The 15542-nt window shown below is 38.5% G+C and overlaps 5 protein-coding genes and 1 long non-coding RNA gene across 8 annotated transcripts in view; 2 read left to right on the top strand and 4 right to left on the bottom strand.

The window, feature by feature from the left end:
- LOC123867487 (importin subunit alpha-7) overlaps positions 1-3866 on the bottom strand; it is a 9714-nt gene extending 5848 nt beyond the window's left edge. Inside the window, exons 1-3 of the mRNA XM_045909534.1 lie at positions 3710-3866; positions 1344-1517; positions 258-470 (exon numbers count right to left, since the gene is read on the bottom strand). Of these exons, the coding sequence (XP_045765490.1) occupies positions 258-470; positions 1344-1517 (387 nt within the window). The 5' untranslated portion in view covers positions 3710-3866. The remainder of the gene's footprint in view (positions 1-257; positions 471-1343; positions 1518-3709) is intronic.
- The window catches only part of LOC123867503, a 23154-nt gene extending 14769 nt beyond the window's left edge, over positions 1-8385 (bottom strand). Inside the window, exons 1-2 of the long non-coding RNA XR_006796431.1 lie at positions 8367-8385; positions 4759-4760 (exon numbers count right to left, since the gene is read on the bottom strand). This is a non-coding gene — a long non-coding RNA (uncharacterized LOC123867503). The remainder of the gene's footprint in view (positions 1-4758; positions 4761-8366) is intronic.
- Positions 4386-15542, top strand: part of LOC123867499 (UPF0389 protein CG9231) — a 212597-nt gene continuing 201440 nt past the window's right edge. Inside the window, exons 1-3 of one of the 3 annotated variants that reach the window (XM_045909550.1) lie at positions 4386-4671; positions 4856-5071; positions 5156-5653. In XM_045909550.1, coding sequence (XP_045765506.1) covers positions 4487-4671; positions 4856-5063 — 393 coding nt within the window. In that variant the 5' untranslated portion in view covers positions 4386-4486 and the 3' untranslated portion in view covers positions 5064-5071; positions 5156-5653. Of the gene's footprint in view, positions 4672-4855; positions 5124-5155; positions 5654-15542 lie in introns of those variants that run through there. The other 2 variants (XM_045909551.1, XM_045909548.1) reach the window with 2 other exon arrangements.
- Positions 5645-7164, bottom strand: LOC123867498 (protein MIX23). The gene is made up of 3 exons (XM_045909547.1): positions 7027-7164; positions 6454-6726; positions 5645-5812 (listed from the first exon to the last, which is right to left on the bottom strand). Exons 1-3 carry the CDS (start codon positions 7054-7056, stop codon positions 5705-5707), a joined length of 411 nt encoding a protein of 136 aa, XP_045765503.1. The 5' UTR covers positions 7057-7164; the 3' UTR covers positions 5645-5704.
- On the top strand, positions 7509-12664 carry LOC123867496 (60S ribosomal protein L24). Its single transcript, XM_045909545.1, has 5 exons — positions 7509-7662; positions 7777-7852; positions 8130-8215; positions 8525-8686; positions 12503-12664. The coding sequence occupies exons 1-5, from the start codon at positions 7658-7660 to the stop codon at positions 12639-12641; spliced, it is 468 nt and encodes a 155-aa protein (XP_045765501.1). The 5' UTR covers positions 7509-7657; the 3' UTR covers positions 12642-12664.
- On the bottom strand, positions 13656-15513 carry LOC123867488 (ATP synthase subunit beta, mitochondrial-like). Its single transcript, XM_045909535.1, has one exon. The coding sequence runs from the start codon at positions 15372-15374 to the stop codon at positions 13830-13832; it is 1545 nt and encodes a 514-aa protein (XP_045765491.1). The 5' UTR covers positions 15375-15513; the 3' UTR covers positions 13656-13829.

Genomic DNA, 15542 nt, shown 5'->3' on the forward strand with positions numbered 1-15542 from the left:
CGGTAAATATGTGAAAAGCTAATAAAAATATTTTGTATATAACAGAGTTTAACTTTATTTAATGTTACATTAAAATATCCTACACTAACAAGCTGGCCCCAGTTTTGCTCAGGTGGAATTTTGAAAATAGTTTCTTTGTGATGAGGGTTCTATGTTGTAAAAAAAACCTACATGCAAAACTTCAAGTATCTGGACTCACAAAATAGAGATAAAGATATCAAACAAGAAGCAATCCGGAACATTAATTAAAATCGTACCTGTAATGTAGGATTAGAACTATTTGTTAGAAATTCAACAAATTTAGGAACAATTCCAGTCCGTATGACTTCGTCGATGGGAGGGTTGGGCTCCCGACTGAGCAGCTTGCGGAACTTCTGTGTGGCCGCCACCTGCTCCTGCACGTCGGCGCCGTACAGCGCCGCCACCATGGCGGGCGAGATGTCGTCCGACGACGACACCGTCACATCTTCCTGCATACAAATATTGCCAATATATATTAACTGCAGCCAGTCATGCAAGACCTGGGTTGGGTCAAGCAAACTTTGCCTTCCTTTCAGCTCTTAATTGAAATCCTGCTTCTCCACCCCATCAATCCACTCTGCCGTCCTAACAAAGAGTGCAATAAGTCGAGTTTTTGGGCAAATTGACTTAAGACCATATCCGTAATCAGGAAAATGAGCTCTATATTTTCGCCTTAGACGTCTTTTTTGTATCTTCAGTAGTTTCGGTTCTGTTGGTTATCAAAACTGCAATATGTAATATTACGATTTGTAAGTAGCTAATCATAACCGCGAATATCTCGAAAGTAGTCGAAACCTAGTTATTGCTCTCTTCGTTAGGACAGCAGCACTGACCTTTACCACCCTCCTGCATAAATATTATTCAGCTGATGCATGCAACTTCCCTAGGATTTTAAAAACCCTATGAGAACTGATTTTCTGGGATAAAAGCATCTGGGATAAAAGCATCCTCTAAGAAACTATCTCTTTGCCAAGTTTTATCGAAGCTGGTTCAGCAGTATTGGCTTGAAAATGTGACACACATAATTGCTTTTGCATGCATAGAATAGTACATTACTGTCCCAGGCGAAAAAAAGCAATCACAGGCCTAGTAATACTGGATAGACAAGGCGACACTGAGGATTTACTAAGTAAAAAGTAAAATATTTCCAACAAATTAAAAACCTCCTACTTTTCTGATGTCGGTTAAAAAGGGGACTCTAGTCCCAATGAATTTGAAAAATAGGTATTTAAAGAAACTATTGCCGTCGCGCTAGGAAAAAAGAATTTTTATTTTGTATGGAAAACTGCCCAATAATCCCCTTCTAACATGCAATTCCTCACCTGAACAGCAAGATCAGGTGTGTCCGGTGCTGGCAAATTAACATTTCTCCGTTTGAATAGTTGCTGTTCTCTCTTCTGTTTCCGCAGCTGCACGCCCTCCTCTTCGCGCCGACGCCGCAACTCGTCGGCGCTCAGGCCCACGTTCTTGTAACGATGCTTGTGACCACCGGACATCTGTTGACAACAAGGTCTATGTTTGATTTTGTTCTATCTTAAACAATTTATTGTTAGATCTAACCAAACACAGCACAACAATGTTTTTAGAAATAAATGTATTGTTTTTGCTCATTATTTTCTATGCAACAGCAAATATGCTCCTTTTTTCCTTTAGTGGTATGGCACCGTAAAAATGAGTAAAATTGAGTGACATATTAAAAATATAAGACCTAGCATATTAACATACATGTAAATATCCTATTGATTGGTATTTTTTTTTAATAAATTATATTTATATTTATTTTTCATGTACCAAAATTGTAGTTACAAAGTTAAGATAAATTAAGCTAAGTACAAAGGAAATGCTTATCTCTAAACAGAGATTTCTTCCAGCTTCCCCATGCAGGTTGTGAGTACTTTTAATCTGATATAATCTAACTTCTTAATTCTTATCAATCTATATCCTTCCTTCATCATCCCATCTCAACCCATTGCTGGCCCTCTACTGTGTGTGACATGGGTCCCCTCTTAGAATGATAAGGGTTTAGACCACTGTCCACCTTGCTGGTCAATTGCATATTGATAGACTTCACACACCTTTGAGAACATTATGAAGGCACTCTGAGGTATGCAGATGCTTAATTTTCTTTCACAGTTAAAGCTAAATGTAATTGCTTAAAACAAACAAAACTCTGAAAGATGCATTGCTCAAAATCAAACCCCAGGCCCCTAAAATAGAAGGCTGAAGTCTTAACCACTAGGCTATCACTGCTTCATCCTTACTTAACATTACTATAATGGTTGTATGTATTTGCTTTATTGCGCCACAAAATACAAATGATAGGTTACAAAAAAAAAAGAAAATAAAAGAAAGAATGAGAAAGAAAGTTGTCTGAAGAATTTCAGATGGAAGGTTGTTTGTATGTATTTTGTAATTTGCATAAACAGTTGAAAAGGATTTGAATTAAAAATACACAGATGTCAGATACACAATGCCCTGGATTAACAAATAGGATACTTTTTCCTAGGAAAAAGATTTCTGTGGAGATTTTACAGCTTACAAACCCCAAAACTGTAAGCAATAATGGTACTGTGTACTATTGAACTAAATTATCTTTACAATATCTTTAAATGTGAAGGTCTAATATGATACTAGACATCAAACTGTACGCAAATAACACAGAACAGCAGAACAAATTTTTGATCACAATAATCTTGTTGCAGATTTTTGGTGTGTACTGTTTGAGATCTTTGACAACTTTGCCACTATCTGTATGTGACAGATTTATTGTGATACTGCAGTGTCCTCATATTACAATCTAAATGCATCCCAATTTGTAATATTGTTTCTTATGATACAAAATATGATTCTCTCAATTTGCTGTAAAGTATTATAATTTACAAATCCGCCTTTCATTTTACAATTTCAAGGTTACTGTTAATAAGATATGGAGACTTCCTTTAAAAAAATAAGCAGTTTAAAATCTACTTGTTATGCTTGTGCAAAAATTGAACTCTGGAAGTATGTTTCATATCTAGATATGATTGTTAGATTGCTAGAATCTGTTATACAATTTGGGTGATATGCAACAATCATTAAATGTAGCTCATACATTGTGGTTCTTCAAATTACACAAGATAATTAGCCAAACAATACTACAAATGATATGATCAAATAGGTGTACATTTAGCATCATATGAGTAATTAATTACTTGCTCTTATCAAGATAATAAACTGAATTAGAACATATTACCTAATATTTAAAAAATTGAGATGTGGTCAACCACCACACTCCAATGCCATACTGTTTTGAAAATTAAGTAGAAAAATAAAATGTTAAATACATACATAATTATGTTGATAATATAGTCAATAAATCTGTCTTAAAATGAAATTGTACCAAATATAATCTGATATTACCTACCTTGATGCTGAAACCATATATGAAAAATAAAACAAACAATACTTTTGCTAGTGTTAACCTGGGACTATTCTGTAAAAAGACCAATACACAAGTAAAAAGAACTCTATCGATGTTTTCTTGTGTCCGTATGTTATAAAGAAAAGCTTCAGAAACGCTCGATAAAAGCACTTAGCGAGAATAAAATAAATAGACTGTAAATCACACCATTTGAACAAACTGGCATTAGCTGTTTGCTGTCTGTTTTGTCTTATTTATTCGAGTAACTACTCTATACTTATTACTTACTGTGCTAAATAATAATGTCAGAAAATGTAATGCACAATCGATCCACCATTTATTTTCTGCTCAAAAGTTCTAAATTCTAACACCAACTCAAGTACAGTTTTATTAAATGCATAAATATGACTAATTCTTGAAGACTGGTTGCTGGTCTGTGGCATTGGACTGTACCATACCGTATGTTATTGGTTTGTGGATTGCAATGGAAGTCCGACAAGGCTCTTTTGGCACTTGAGTGTTGTTGTTGTTGTTGTTGCTTTATGCCGCGACCAGTGTCGGTATGTTGTCGGACTGTCAGTACCTACCAAAGAGTATATGTAATAATTGATACCTACCATAGATTTCATAATCCACAGAGTAGTTTGTAAAGTAAATAAAGATGTAACATAGAGTAATATCACTAGGTAGGGACTTCGTCTGTAATGGCGTTTGCTGGCGCGCGTGCTGTGCTTGTTTGAAGTGTTTTTTTTTTTTGTTAAGAGTGGCTGGTTTTTGTGTTAGTTGGTGTTTTTGGTGGTGGAACTGACTGGGAACCTGGGAAGCACTCTAAGGGGCGCCGTGCGTGTGTTGGCGGGCGCCGGCGCAGACGGAGTCCATACTTGTATAGATTCAATAACTTGAAAATAACTACAAACTTGACATTGGCTAATCGGAGTAAAGCCAGATTTAAAGAAAAAAAAAAAATCACTAGGTACGGCGTGACTAGTGTGGTCAAGGTTATTTCAAGATCTTTTCTTTGCTACTGAAATAGTAGTTTTGGATGATTTCGTCGTAATTAGTGCAATGAATAACTTTTTAATCCGATCTTCACTATGTACGCTGAGACGGCATATGTGTACTCCTGGAGCACCCCAGTCTGCTAACCGTGCTTCTGCAGGCCCGATATATAAACCTAGCGAATTACAGAAGTTTATTTTGGTGTGGACTAAGAAGTTTAAGAGCAAAGCTGATATACCTCAATTTGTGTCGTATGTAGTTTTTACATGATAAATGTTATGCAACCATGCAGCTATTAAACTTATAACCTCCTAATTTTATCTACATTATATTTTAACTGCTGTAATTTGATACAAAATATTTAGTTTTAGTAACATGATAATAAGGAAACAAATTGTCTTTTGAGTACCTAACTAATGAAAAAAATTGTTTTAGGCCCGAGTTAATAGAGAGGTCCAAGAGTGAAGCAAGGATTAAGTTAGCTAACATTTTGATGATCCTCACCGGTCTCGCCAGTTTAGGGGCAGTTTTGTCTGGTAAAGCTGCAGCCAAGAGAGGTGAATCTGTTCATCAAATGAATTTAGACTGGCATAAAAAATATGAAGATGACTATAAGAAAAAACAAGAGGCAGATCAACGCTAAATATTTATAAAAATGTTTTATGTAGAATGCTTTAACAATAAAAACTCGCTCGATATTTTACCTAAGTATATTTTACCTATTGAGAGCAATGCTAAATATTTATAAAAATGTTTTATGTAGAATGCTTTAACAATAAATTATGTACAAAACTCGATATTTTAAGCACCTAACTAGAAAAAAAAAAATTTAATAATTTAAATAGTAAGTTTCATTTTTAAAATTATATTGCATTATTTTAAGCAAACCTCAGCAAACATTTTATTTACCTATAGATTGTCATATTTTTTGTTAAAAACTACTGTTAAATGTAGAAGATAATCTTAATAAAATATTGTGTAATGATGTCCACAAGACTTGTAGTTGCTTGTAACTAGTTAATGATACAGCATAGTTCCCTTTAAATAATAATGAGAAAAGTTGTAAGATAAATTATTGACTTATTTATTTACTTAACAATTTCAAAAATTGTAAGAACCAATTTTTTTATTGTGTTAATTAATTTGTGTGCCATAAACAGCTGTAGTCTGATATCCATTAATAATAATGAGATGTTTTTATAAATGGAAATGGAAATTAAAAGAAAACTGGGACTAACTATTTATATACACAAACCCTACCACATTCAAATGCATTATCAGTCTTCATAAGTTATTCGGTTTATAATATGTTCTACATTTTTCTTTAAATAGCTTTGTTGTCTTTTCTTTGATTACTTCTTCCACGCTGAGTTCAGTTTGCAGCAGGCGTAACTGAAAAATAAAAATAATAAATTTTAAATAAAGTATTAAGTTAGGTTGATCTCTTTCATAAATAGTTGTTCAAACCATATTGGCAGAAATTTGCACCATCATTTATTTTGTCTCAGCAAATATAGGTGCCTATACCTACACATTATCAAGAATGTTGAGTATTGGTGTCATCTTCTGATCATACCAATAATAAAATAACAATCAATAGACATGGGGTGTTTTCAAATTTTTACGCCTTTTAAAAGGTTACCTGGTTTTAGATTAGAAATCAATACTTGTCAAAATACATTTATTAAAATTGTTTTTAGGAGGGCTTATAACAATTTAGAAAACCTTAATACTTCCTAGCTTTGTTCTGTTTCAATGTGCAATTATTTCTAAGAAATTATGAGACTTAAGAAGAGACTCATGCTCGAATAAATCTATCACCCTAGTGAAGGATTTATTAGAGATAATGTTATGGAAAAAAGGAAATGATAGGGGCCGCACATATTAATTAGGTCTAGATTCTTTTTTAAAAGTCATTGCTCTAGAGGCATTATCTGCAAAAAAAGCAGTGGAATGCTTTTATATGGAGAAAGGCCCAATTGAGTCCCCTCCTAATAAAGGTTAAGGATAAATTTTATTTATTAATTAATTACCTTCCTTTGTTCAGACTTAAGATTCCTCAGCACATCTATGTCATCAGGCGTACTCTCCTTTGCCGCCTTTAATTTCTTTACAGATTCAGCAGTTGACATTATGCAGTTTTTTATAACATTTTCCCTCTCACTGTGTCCTTTTTCTATCTGATGAAATAAGTCTTGACAAACCAATGTTGGGTCTATTTTACTTTTAAATGATTCTGTTGGTAAAGATGTATTTAAAGTGTAAACTATTTTGTCATCAAGTACGCGCATCTTTTTCAGGACATCCTAAATTAAAGAGAAATAAAAATTGAAACAATGATGATTCATGAAGATCCACATGCATTTTGCTTCTGCTATAGTGGATATTATTTTTAAATCTTAGATAAAAGATTTTCTTTGTAAAACATAATATATTATGTTTTAATTTGATAAAATAAGTCTACATATAGGTACAATTTACTTTATAGGTTATGATTGAATTGCCGTATATTAGAACTTTTGTGAAATACTGACATCAAGTTGTAACGCTATTATCAAAACTTTAAATAGTGCTATAAAATGCATAATAAATTAATAAAACCAAACCTGAAATTCTAAAAAATCTGGACAAATCATTGAGCGTTTAATAAGTTTTCCGTAAATAAAAAAAAATATTGTCACCACAGCCCACAGGGATATAATTTATAATTTTTTTTTATTGCTACCACAGAATATAGAATCCCTAGTATAAAAAACGCAGAGCACGCCCATTTTTTTTTTTTAATTTATTTTACGGCCCTGGAAGCACGCCCATCAGCTAACACCAACACAGACGAAGTCCGCGTTCTAGGTTTTTTCTCTCTCATCTGGCTTTACAAAGATTAGCCAATGTCAAGTTTGTAGCTATTTACAAGTTATGGATAGATAAGTATGGACTTCGTCTGTGCTGGTGCTCGCCGACATACGCGCGGTGTCCCCTTAGAGCGCTTCCCAGTCAGTTCCAGCATGGTTCCATCACCAAAAAAACCGGCCACTTTTAACAAAAAAAAAAAAAAAACACTCCAAAAAGACACCACACGCGCGCCAGCAAACGCTACACAGACGAAGTCCGCGTTCTAGGTTATTCATCTAAGTACAGATGATATAAATAATCTGTGCCTGTGATCTGTGCAGTGTGCACTAAATTCTATCTTTTTTTTTTGTCTATGAAAATCTTTCTTTCCGTACAAAAGTCAAAATGAAGTAGGTTTGTTTTGTATTTCAGTAAATCTTAGTAATCTTACAATTTTTTACTGTGTGTTTTCGTAAACATTAAGGTGGAGTGAGTTTTATTTATCATGAGTGTTTTATTTGCAGGATTGGACTTTGTGCCTACAGTGGATTTAAAATATATCCTGGCCATGGAAAAACCATGGTTAAGGTTGATGGCAAGGTATGCAGCAATTTTTTAAGTAAAATAAAGAATAGTTTGCGTTCTGTGAACAGTAAATTAATTAAACGTGCCTTTGAAACTTAGTGATAATAATAATTTTAAATACGCAACATGTTCACAATACAATTACAGTAGTTCTGTTATTCAGGCACATTGGTTATTTATTTTAACAGTATTTCGAAATGCCGTATTATAATATAATAGTCTATTTTCATCAAAAAGTTAACATGACTAACCATTGACTAACATGATTTAAAAAATCGTCTTCCTATTTCAGTCATTCACATTCTTAAATTCAAAATGTGAAGCAGCCCATTTGATGAGAAGGAATCCCCGTAAAGTGACATGGACTGTGCTCTACAGGTATTATTTTTTTATTTAACTAGGTAGTAACTATGCTTTTGAGAACAGTGTGTAAACCATGTGCAGTGAAAGAGCTAGTAGCATGGCAAGGCGACGAGCTATTTAGAGGGCAACCGTATGCATGGAAAAGGCCCTGAGCATAAAAAGATACTTATATAAAAATTAATAAATCTAAATAAGCTATGTTTAAAGCTGACTCATAAAGATACTAAAGCAGAAACTTACAAGACTGAATTATGCTACCAATATAGATAATCCAAGATTTTATTAATTGCAACATTAATTTGCTGATTTATGTTAAAATTACAGACGCAAGTTCAAGAAGGGTCAAGAAGAAGAACAGGCAAAGAAACGTACCAGAAGGACCCAGAAATTCCAGAGAGCCATAGTTGGTGCTTCCCTCAGTGATATCATGGCCAAGCGTAACATGAAGCCAGAGGTCAGGAAAGCTCAGAGGGATCAAGCTATCAAGTAAGCATAGATTACTAAAAACACCGTATGGGGCTGTGCAGTCCTTAGGTATCCTGTATCACTTCAACCATGTCAATGTGATTGCAATCAATTTCACTCTGTGCCAATACTTGTGGCCGCCAAGTACAGCAGCCACTTTCCTAACTACTAAAAACCTTACCCACAAAATAATTCTGATTGTACAAACTTGAACAAATATAAATTCTCAGGACAAAAAACATTATTCAATTGAGTAGGAGTAAACGCCAGCCAAGTGTGAGTTAGACTCGTGCACCGAGGGTTCTGTACTCATGAATTTTTTTGACATTTTGCACAAAAAACTTGTCATATATAAATAAATAAAGATGTTTTAGAATATACAGGGAAAGCTCTATCATATGATACTCAACTTTGTATAAGTTATCTTTGAAAATACTAATTAATTTTATTTGTGTATGAGCACATTTTAATTATTTTTTTTGTAATATAATCAGAATTAATCTGTTTCTCGGATTTCTTCCTTGACTTCTGCTAGAAGACCTGCCAAATTTCATGATTCTAGGTCAACAGGATGGTGCCTCGGTAATCTTACTGTTTTTAGCTGCTACATCTCGCCGAACTGTCAAATAACAGACTATAAAAGAGATGTAAACGAACTCTGGGACATCCTTAAACAACAGCGTGGACAAGTATTGGTGGCGGGCGACTTTAATGCATCTTCACAAGCATGGGGAAGCAGAAAAGGTAACCATAGAGGGAACTACTTGCTAGAAATGATAGCGGATCTGGATATGGTCATCTTAAATAAAGGGGACTCCCCTACCTTCGAAAGAGGCCCTAAAAACTCAAGACCCGACATAACGATAGCCAGCCAAGAACTCGCTGGAAGAATAAGTAATTGGAAAGTCCTAGAAGAGGAGACAATGAGCGGCCATAAATATATCACATATGAAATACATGAGAATGAGCCTGAAATCTGTCCAGTAAAAGGAAAATGGAATCTCCAAAAACTTGATACCGAGAAATTTGCAGAGATGTTAAAACAACAAGAAATAGAATCGTTGGAAGACTTAATAAATGCGACTACCAAAGCCTGCGATGCGTCAATGCCACGGAAAAAAGTAAAAAAGAAGAAGGAAGTATACTGGTGGAATAGCGAGATAGCAGAAGCGAGACGAAAATGCATCGAGTGCAGAAGAAAATACACGAGGGCAAACACAAAAAAAAAGAAGAAGCAAAACGAGTGTGATCTACAGTCTGATATGTATAGACAGGAGTATAAAGTAGCTAAGTCAGTGCTGCAAAAATTAATAATAAAAGCTAAAGCAAAGCGGTGGGAAGCTATCTGCGAAGAGGTTGATCAAGATGTCTGGGGACTAGGATATAGGATCGTGACTAAGAAACTAAAAGGCACTCCTCCCATTCAAATTAGCATGAAGAAAATACAGGAGATAGTTAAGGTACTCTTCCCTGAGCATGACAAGTTTGAGCGAGAGGTGGTTCCGACGCAATTAGTGCCAGAAGTCACTGACGACGAACTCAGGACAGTACGAGATCGGATCAAGCCGAAAAAAGCACCAGGCCCTGACCAAATACCACCAGAAATAATAAAACTAGCCACGGAAATCATACCTGAAAAGATAAAACATGTTATGACTGGTGTAATCCAATCAGGCATATTTCCAGCCAGGTGGAAAACGGCGAAGCTGGTATTGCTGCGAAAGCCGAATAAGACTGCGGAAGACCCTGCGGGATATAGACCATTGTGTCTACTAGATTGTTATGGGAAACTACTTGAGGGAATATTACTAAACAGAATAGAACAAACACTGCAAAACCATGGCAATCTGGCGGATTCACAGTTTGGTTTCAGGAAGGGAAGATCCACGCTGGGTGCCATTGAAAAGGTAATTGCAACTGCAGAAGCGGCGAAGCGAGGCACGCAACGTAATAGAAAGCTATGCGTCTTAATCGCGCTCGATGTAAGGAATGCGTTCAACTCAGCGCCTTGGCAAGCTATACTTGAAGAAATAAAAAGAAGAGAGTTCCCGCAATATATGTATAAACTCATAGATAGCTACCTGGACCAAAGACGTATCGTTGTGACAGACGCTGAAGGAACGACAAGAACGTTTGAAGTAAGCAGTGGGGTACCACAGGGTTCCATTTTGGGTCCAACACTGTGGAATATACTCTATGATGGGGTACTGAGATTAGATCTGGGATGTGATGTCCAGCTTGTAGGCTTTGCAGACGACCTAGCATTGATAGTCTCAGCCCAAAAAGAACATATATTAATGAGAAAAGCCAACACTGCCCTAAATAGGATAAGCGACTGGATGCAACAGAAGCAACTTAGACTTGCCCCAGAGAAGACCGAAGCCATCATGCTCAGCGGAAAGAAAAGACACGGTCCCATCGCATTCTTAGTAGAAGGTGTGGAAATCAAACCGGGAGAAAAATTGAAATACTTAGGCATTTGGTTTGATAGTAGTTTGAAATTTAATAAACATATTGAAGAAATATCGGGTAAAGCAGACCGCTTGACTGCAGCATTAGGCCAGCTAATGCCTAGAAGGGGCGGACCACGGGCGAGCAAGAGGAGATTGCTGGCATCAGTAGCCCATTCAGTAATGTTGTATGGAGCACCCATATGGGCAAAGGCACTTAAAATGGCCAAGTACAAACAAAAACTCACACGCATACAAAGGATACTTGGTATAAGGATATGTGGCGCCTATAGAACTACCTCGTTAGAGGCCATACAAGTAATAGCGGGCCTGATACCCATAGAGCGGCTGGCACTGGAACGTACGCGGCAATACTTTAAAGAAGACCACAACACACCTAAAGAGGAAAGAGAAAGAACGCTTAATGAATGGGAGGCAGAATGGAGAAGCAGAGGGAAAGGAGCTTGGACCCGAGAACTCATACCCAACCTTAAACAGTGGATAAATCGAAAACACGGGGAAGTCGATAGATGGACCACGCAAGCTCTGACTGGTCACGGAGTGTTCAATGTGTACCTGCATGCCATTGGAAAAGCTGTAAGCGAGGAGTGCTCATACTGCGGGGAAGAGGATACTCCGCAACATGCGATATTTGAGTGCCGTGTGTTTGATCAAGAGAGGAACTTAGCGAACGGAAAGGAAGACACATTAACTCCCAAGAACCTGATTTCCAGAATGCTCAAGAACGAGGAGGAATGGGAAAAGTACGCTAAGTTCATCAAACACATCATGAAAACGCGCGAAGACGACGAATGGGAAAGACAAAGACCCTAAAAGAACAGCTGCCTTCCTGACGCAATGCTTCGTGCAATTCCGGGAAGTCGTGAGCGGAGATACCGAAGAGTGGAGGAGGTTTTTAGTCCGTAGGACACTGCGAAACAGCTGCAGTGGAGTCGGGCATACCAGACGGTATCCATGAGGATTTTCCTCCTCCACACAAAAAAAAAAAAAAAAAAAAAAAAAAAAAAAAAAAAAAAAAAAAAAAAAAAGGTCAACAGGAAGTACCTTTCTACCTTTCGTTTCTTGACAGACACGCCAGACAGACAACAAAGTGATCCTATATGGGTTCTGTTTTTCCTTTTGAGGTATGGAACCCAAAAAATCGTAAATACTACAGAATTTTTCTTTGCAATTTAATAATTTTATCATTGATTTGTGCTTACTGCTTTGATAAAATGCTTCACACCAAACATGAGGCACAACACCATCGGTCAGAATGGTTACACCTTAAAAATACTAAATTGAAACTTTGCTGAAGTATTCAAGCAACAGAAAAATAAACCTAGTAGTTAGCGTCAAACACTAAAGTGCTATTTCTTTTTTCAAGGGCTGCTAAGGAACAGAAGAAATCAACCAAGGCTGCAAAGAAGACCACAGCACCACCAACAAAAGCGAAGGCGCCACCCAAAGCTAAAGCTGCTAAAGTGAGTCAGAAGGCAGCGCCGCGCGTTGGCGGAAAACGATAATACTATTCTAATAAATAATCTTTGAAAACACGATTGTTTTATTTCAAAACTTGACTTGAGTGAGTTTGTGATAGTGATTGGCAAACAACTTAAGCAAATGTGGCTTATTGGCAGACTGAAGGTGACCAAAAGAGGATTTCACCGCGCGGAGCATGTATTGGTTTATAAGTTACTCCTTGTTTCATGTGATCAAAACCCCCCATTGCACAGCTTTGTGCTTGTTTGCCAATCACTGTACCTAGATGAAAATGATCATTCACCTAAACTACAAACTTGCGAGGTGTGATGGTGCAAACTACCTCCATTGGCCCCAGCGCGCTGGGAAAATTTGCCTATCCTACTGCTGAGAAACATGCAAGAAAAGCAAGGAAGATGCACCAGCACAATTGCGAAGTTCTTTGCATTGTCAGGTCTCTGTGTGTCTCCTAAGGGGCTTCAGTGTTTGAGTGAGAATTATGGTTAGTGTGTATGGTGGTGGTACATATCGCTGCAAGTTGTAGTGTAGGTACCATATCACTATAATTATGATAACAGCTCATGTCGATGTTAATGCTCTAGGTAGGTAGGTACATCAAATCTCGATATTGACCACCTGTACTGTACTGTGCAGTAGGTTCCATGTGATCCTAGTGAAAATCTGATGAATAGTTTCAAAGATGGATGATAGAAGTCCTCAATGGGTAAAAGCACATCAATGACAATCAGTGTATATCTTACGTGTGCGGTGTGTAATCACTTACATAAAATTGTGTAAGAAATAATACTTGATTTGCAAATCCAGGATTCCAGAAATAAAAAAGGCATTCTGCTATAATAGGTATTTAGCATAGTAAGCAGTAGTAGGTACCTATGTATTGAAATAAAACAGCAGTAGTTATATAACATTACATAAGATTTTGATAAATAGTCAAGTGCTAGTATGTGTCCATATCCTTATTGAGATCCTGTAGCTACATTTAAGCTCAGTGCTCTCTTATAAACAAGCAGGCTCCATTTTTGAAATAAAATCAGGAAAAGGTTTACCTTTCACTTTATTGGTATTGGAAATTATTATGTTGTAAGTATACTTAATAATTTATTTGTTTCACTACCAATTTTTAATCCTACATTACATTATAACAATAGTTTAACAAATGACAAGGTTTGGTTACATGACTTTTAAGCTAGTATCAGTTCATGTCTTTACATTTACGCACTCTTGGCTAGAGTTTCAGCCTTAGCTACTACTTCTTCAATGGGTCCAACCATGTAAAAAGCTACCTCTGGGAGATGATCATATTCTCCTTGTAAGATTTTAGAGAAGCCCTTGATGGTTTCCTCCAGTGGGACAAGTTTTCCAGCGTGGCCAGTGAACACCTCAGCGACCTGGAAGGGCTGGGAGAGGAACCTCTGGATCTTGCGCGCACGTGCCACGGTCAGCTTGTCCTCCTCTGACAACTCGTCCATGCCCAGGATGGCAATGATGTCCTGCAGGGACTTGTAGTCCTGCAGAATCTTCTGGACGCCGCGGGCCACGTTATAGTGCTCGGCGCCGATGATGTTGGGGTCCATGATACGCGAGGTTGAATCAAGAGGGTCCACCGCGGGGTAGATGCCCAGCTCCGCGATGGCTCGGGACAGCACCGTGGTGGCGTCCAAGTGAGCGAAGGTGGTGGCGGGAGCAGGGTCGGTCAAGTCGTCGGCTGGCACGTAGATAGCCTGCACCGAGGTGATGGAGCCCTTCTTGGTGGTGGTGATGCGCTCCTGCATGGTGCCCATGTCCGTGGCCAGTGTGGGCTGGTAGCCCACGGCGGAGGGGATGCGCCCCAGCAAGGCAGACACCTCCGAGCCGGCCTGTGTGAAGCGGAAGATGTTGTCGATGAAGAGCAGGACGTCCTGGCCCTCCTGGTCGCGGAAGTACTCCGCCACGGTCAGGCCGGTGAGCGCGACGCGGGCGCGCGCGCCGGGCGGCTCGTTCATCTGCCCGTACACCAGCGCTACCTTGGAGGTCTTGTCCTTCAGGGAGATGACGCCGGACTCGATCATCTCGTGGTACAAGTCATTACCCTCGCGCGTGCGCTCGCCAACTCCGGCGAACACGGAGTAACCGCCGTGCGCCTTGGCGACGTTGTTGATGAGCTCCATGATGAGCACGGTCTTGCCGACGCCGGCGCCGCCGAACAGGCCGATCTTGCCGCCCTTGGCGTAGGGCGCGAGCAGGTCCACGACCTTGATGCCCGTGACCAGAATCTCTTGCTGCACAGACATATCCACGAACTCGGGCGCTTCGGCGTGGATCGCGGCAGTTTTGTCTGTGGGGATGGGGCCGCGCTCGTCGATGGGCTCTCCGATTACGTTGATGATGCGGCCGAGAGTTTCAGCGCCGACGGGAATCCGGATAGGAGAGCCGGAGTCGAGAACCGGTTGGCCGCGGACGAGACCTTCGGTACCGTCCATGGCAATAGTACGTACGGTGTTTTCACCCAAGTGCTGCGCTACTTCAAGGACGAGCCTAGGTGACCGGTTTTGAACTTCCAGGGCATTTAAGATAGGTGGAAGATTATCGTCAAATTGAACATCCACGACAGCACCGATGACTGCCACCACCTTACCAGATCCCTTCCCTGCGGCTTTCGCTGCATAATCACGTTTGTTCACTAGGGCTCCTGCAGCCAATGGAGTCTTCTCAGCCAAGGAGTTATTAACTACCGTTCTCGTTGCCAAAAGGCTAGCTCTACCAACGGTAGAAAACATCTTCGTTCTTCAAGTATTCTTAGGAATGTGCGGTATTGAATAAATTCTTATTTTAAAAAATTCGATACTTGTCGGAGTTTACGTAATAAAGTGAAGTGGTGAAGTCGATGAAGTCGGTCGACGGTCACAGATCAGTAAAAGTCCGTGATCGAAAATTCGTAGTACCTG

Source organism: Maniola jurtina, chromosome 8, assembly GCF_905333055.1.
Source record: "Maniola jurtina chromosome 8, ilManJurt1.1, whole genome shotgun sequence".
NCBI lineage: Eukaryota > Metazoa > Arthropoda > Insecta > Lepidoptera > Nymphalidae > Maniola > Maniola jurtina.

Excerpts from the sequence above, each read along its gene's own strand:
- LOC123867498 (XM_045909547.1), bottom strand. The coding sequence starts at position 7,056 with ATGATTTGTCCAGATTTTTTAGAATTTCAG. Across the intron at positions 6,727-7,026 it reads CAGATTTTTTAGAATTTCAG|GATGTCCTGAAAAAGATGCG; the intron begins GTTTGGTTTTAT and ends TCTTTAATTTAG. Across the intron at positions 5,813-6,453 it reads TTAAGTCTGAACAAAGGAAG|TTACGCCTGCTGCAAACTGA; the intron begins GTAATTAATTAA and ends TTTATTTTTCAG.
- LOC123867496 (XM_045909545.1), top strand. Across the intron at positions 8,216-8,524 it reads ACATGGACTGTGCTCTACAG|ACGCAAGTTCAAGAAGGGTC; the intron begins GTATTATTTTTT and ends TTAAAATTACAG. Across the intron at positions 8,687-12,502 it reads CAGAGGGATCAAGCTATCAA|GGCTGCTAAGGAACAGAAGA; the intron begins GTAAGCATAGAT and ends TCTTTTTTCAAG.
- LOC123867488 (XM_045909535.1), bottom strand. The coding sequence starts at position 15,374 with ATGTTTTCTACCGTTGGTAGAGCTAGCCTTTTGGCAACGAGAACGGTA.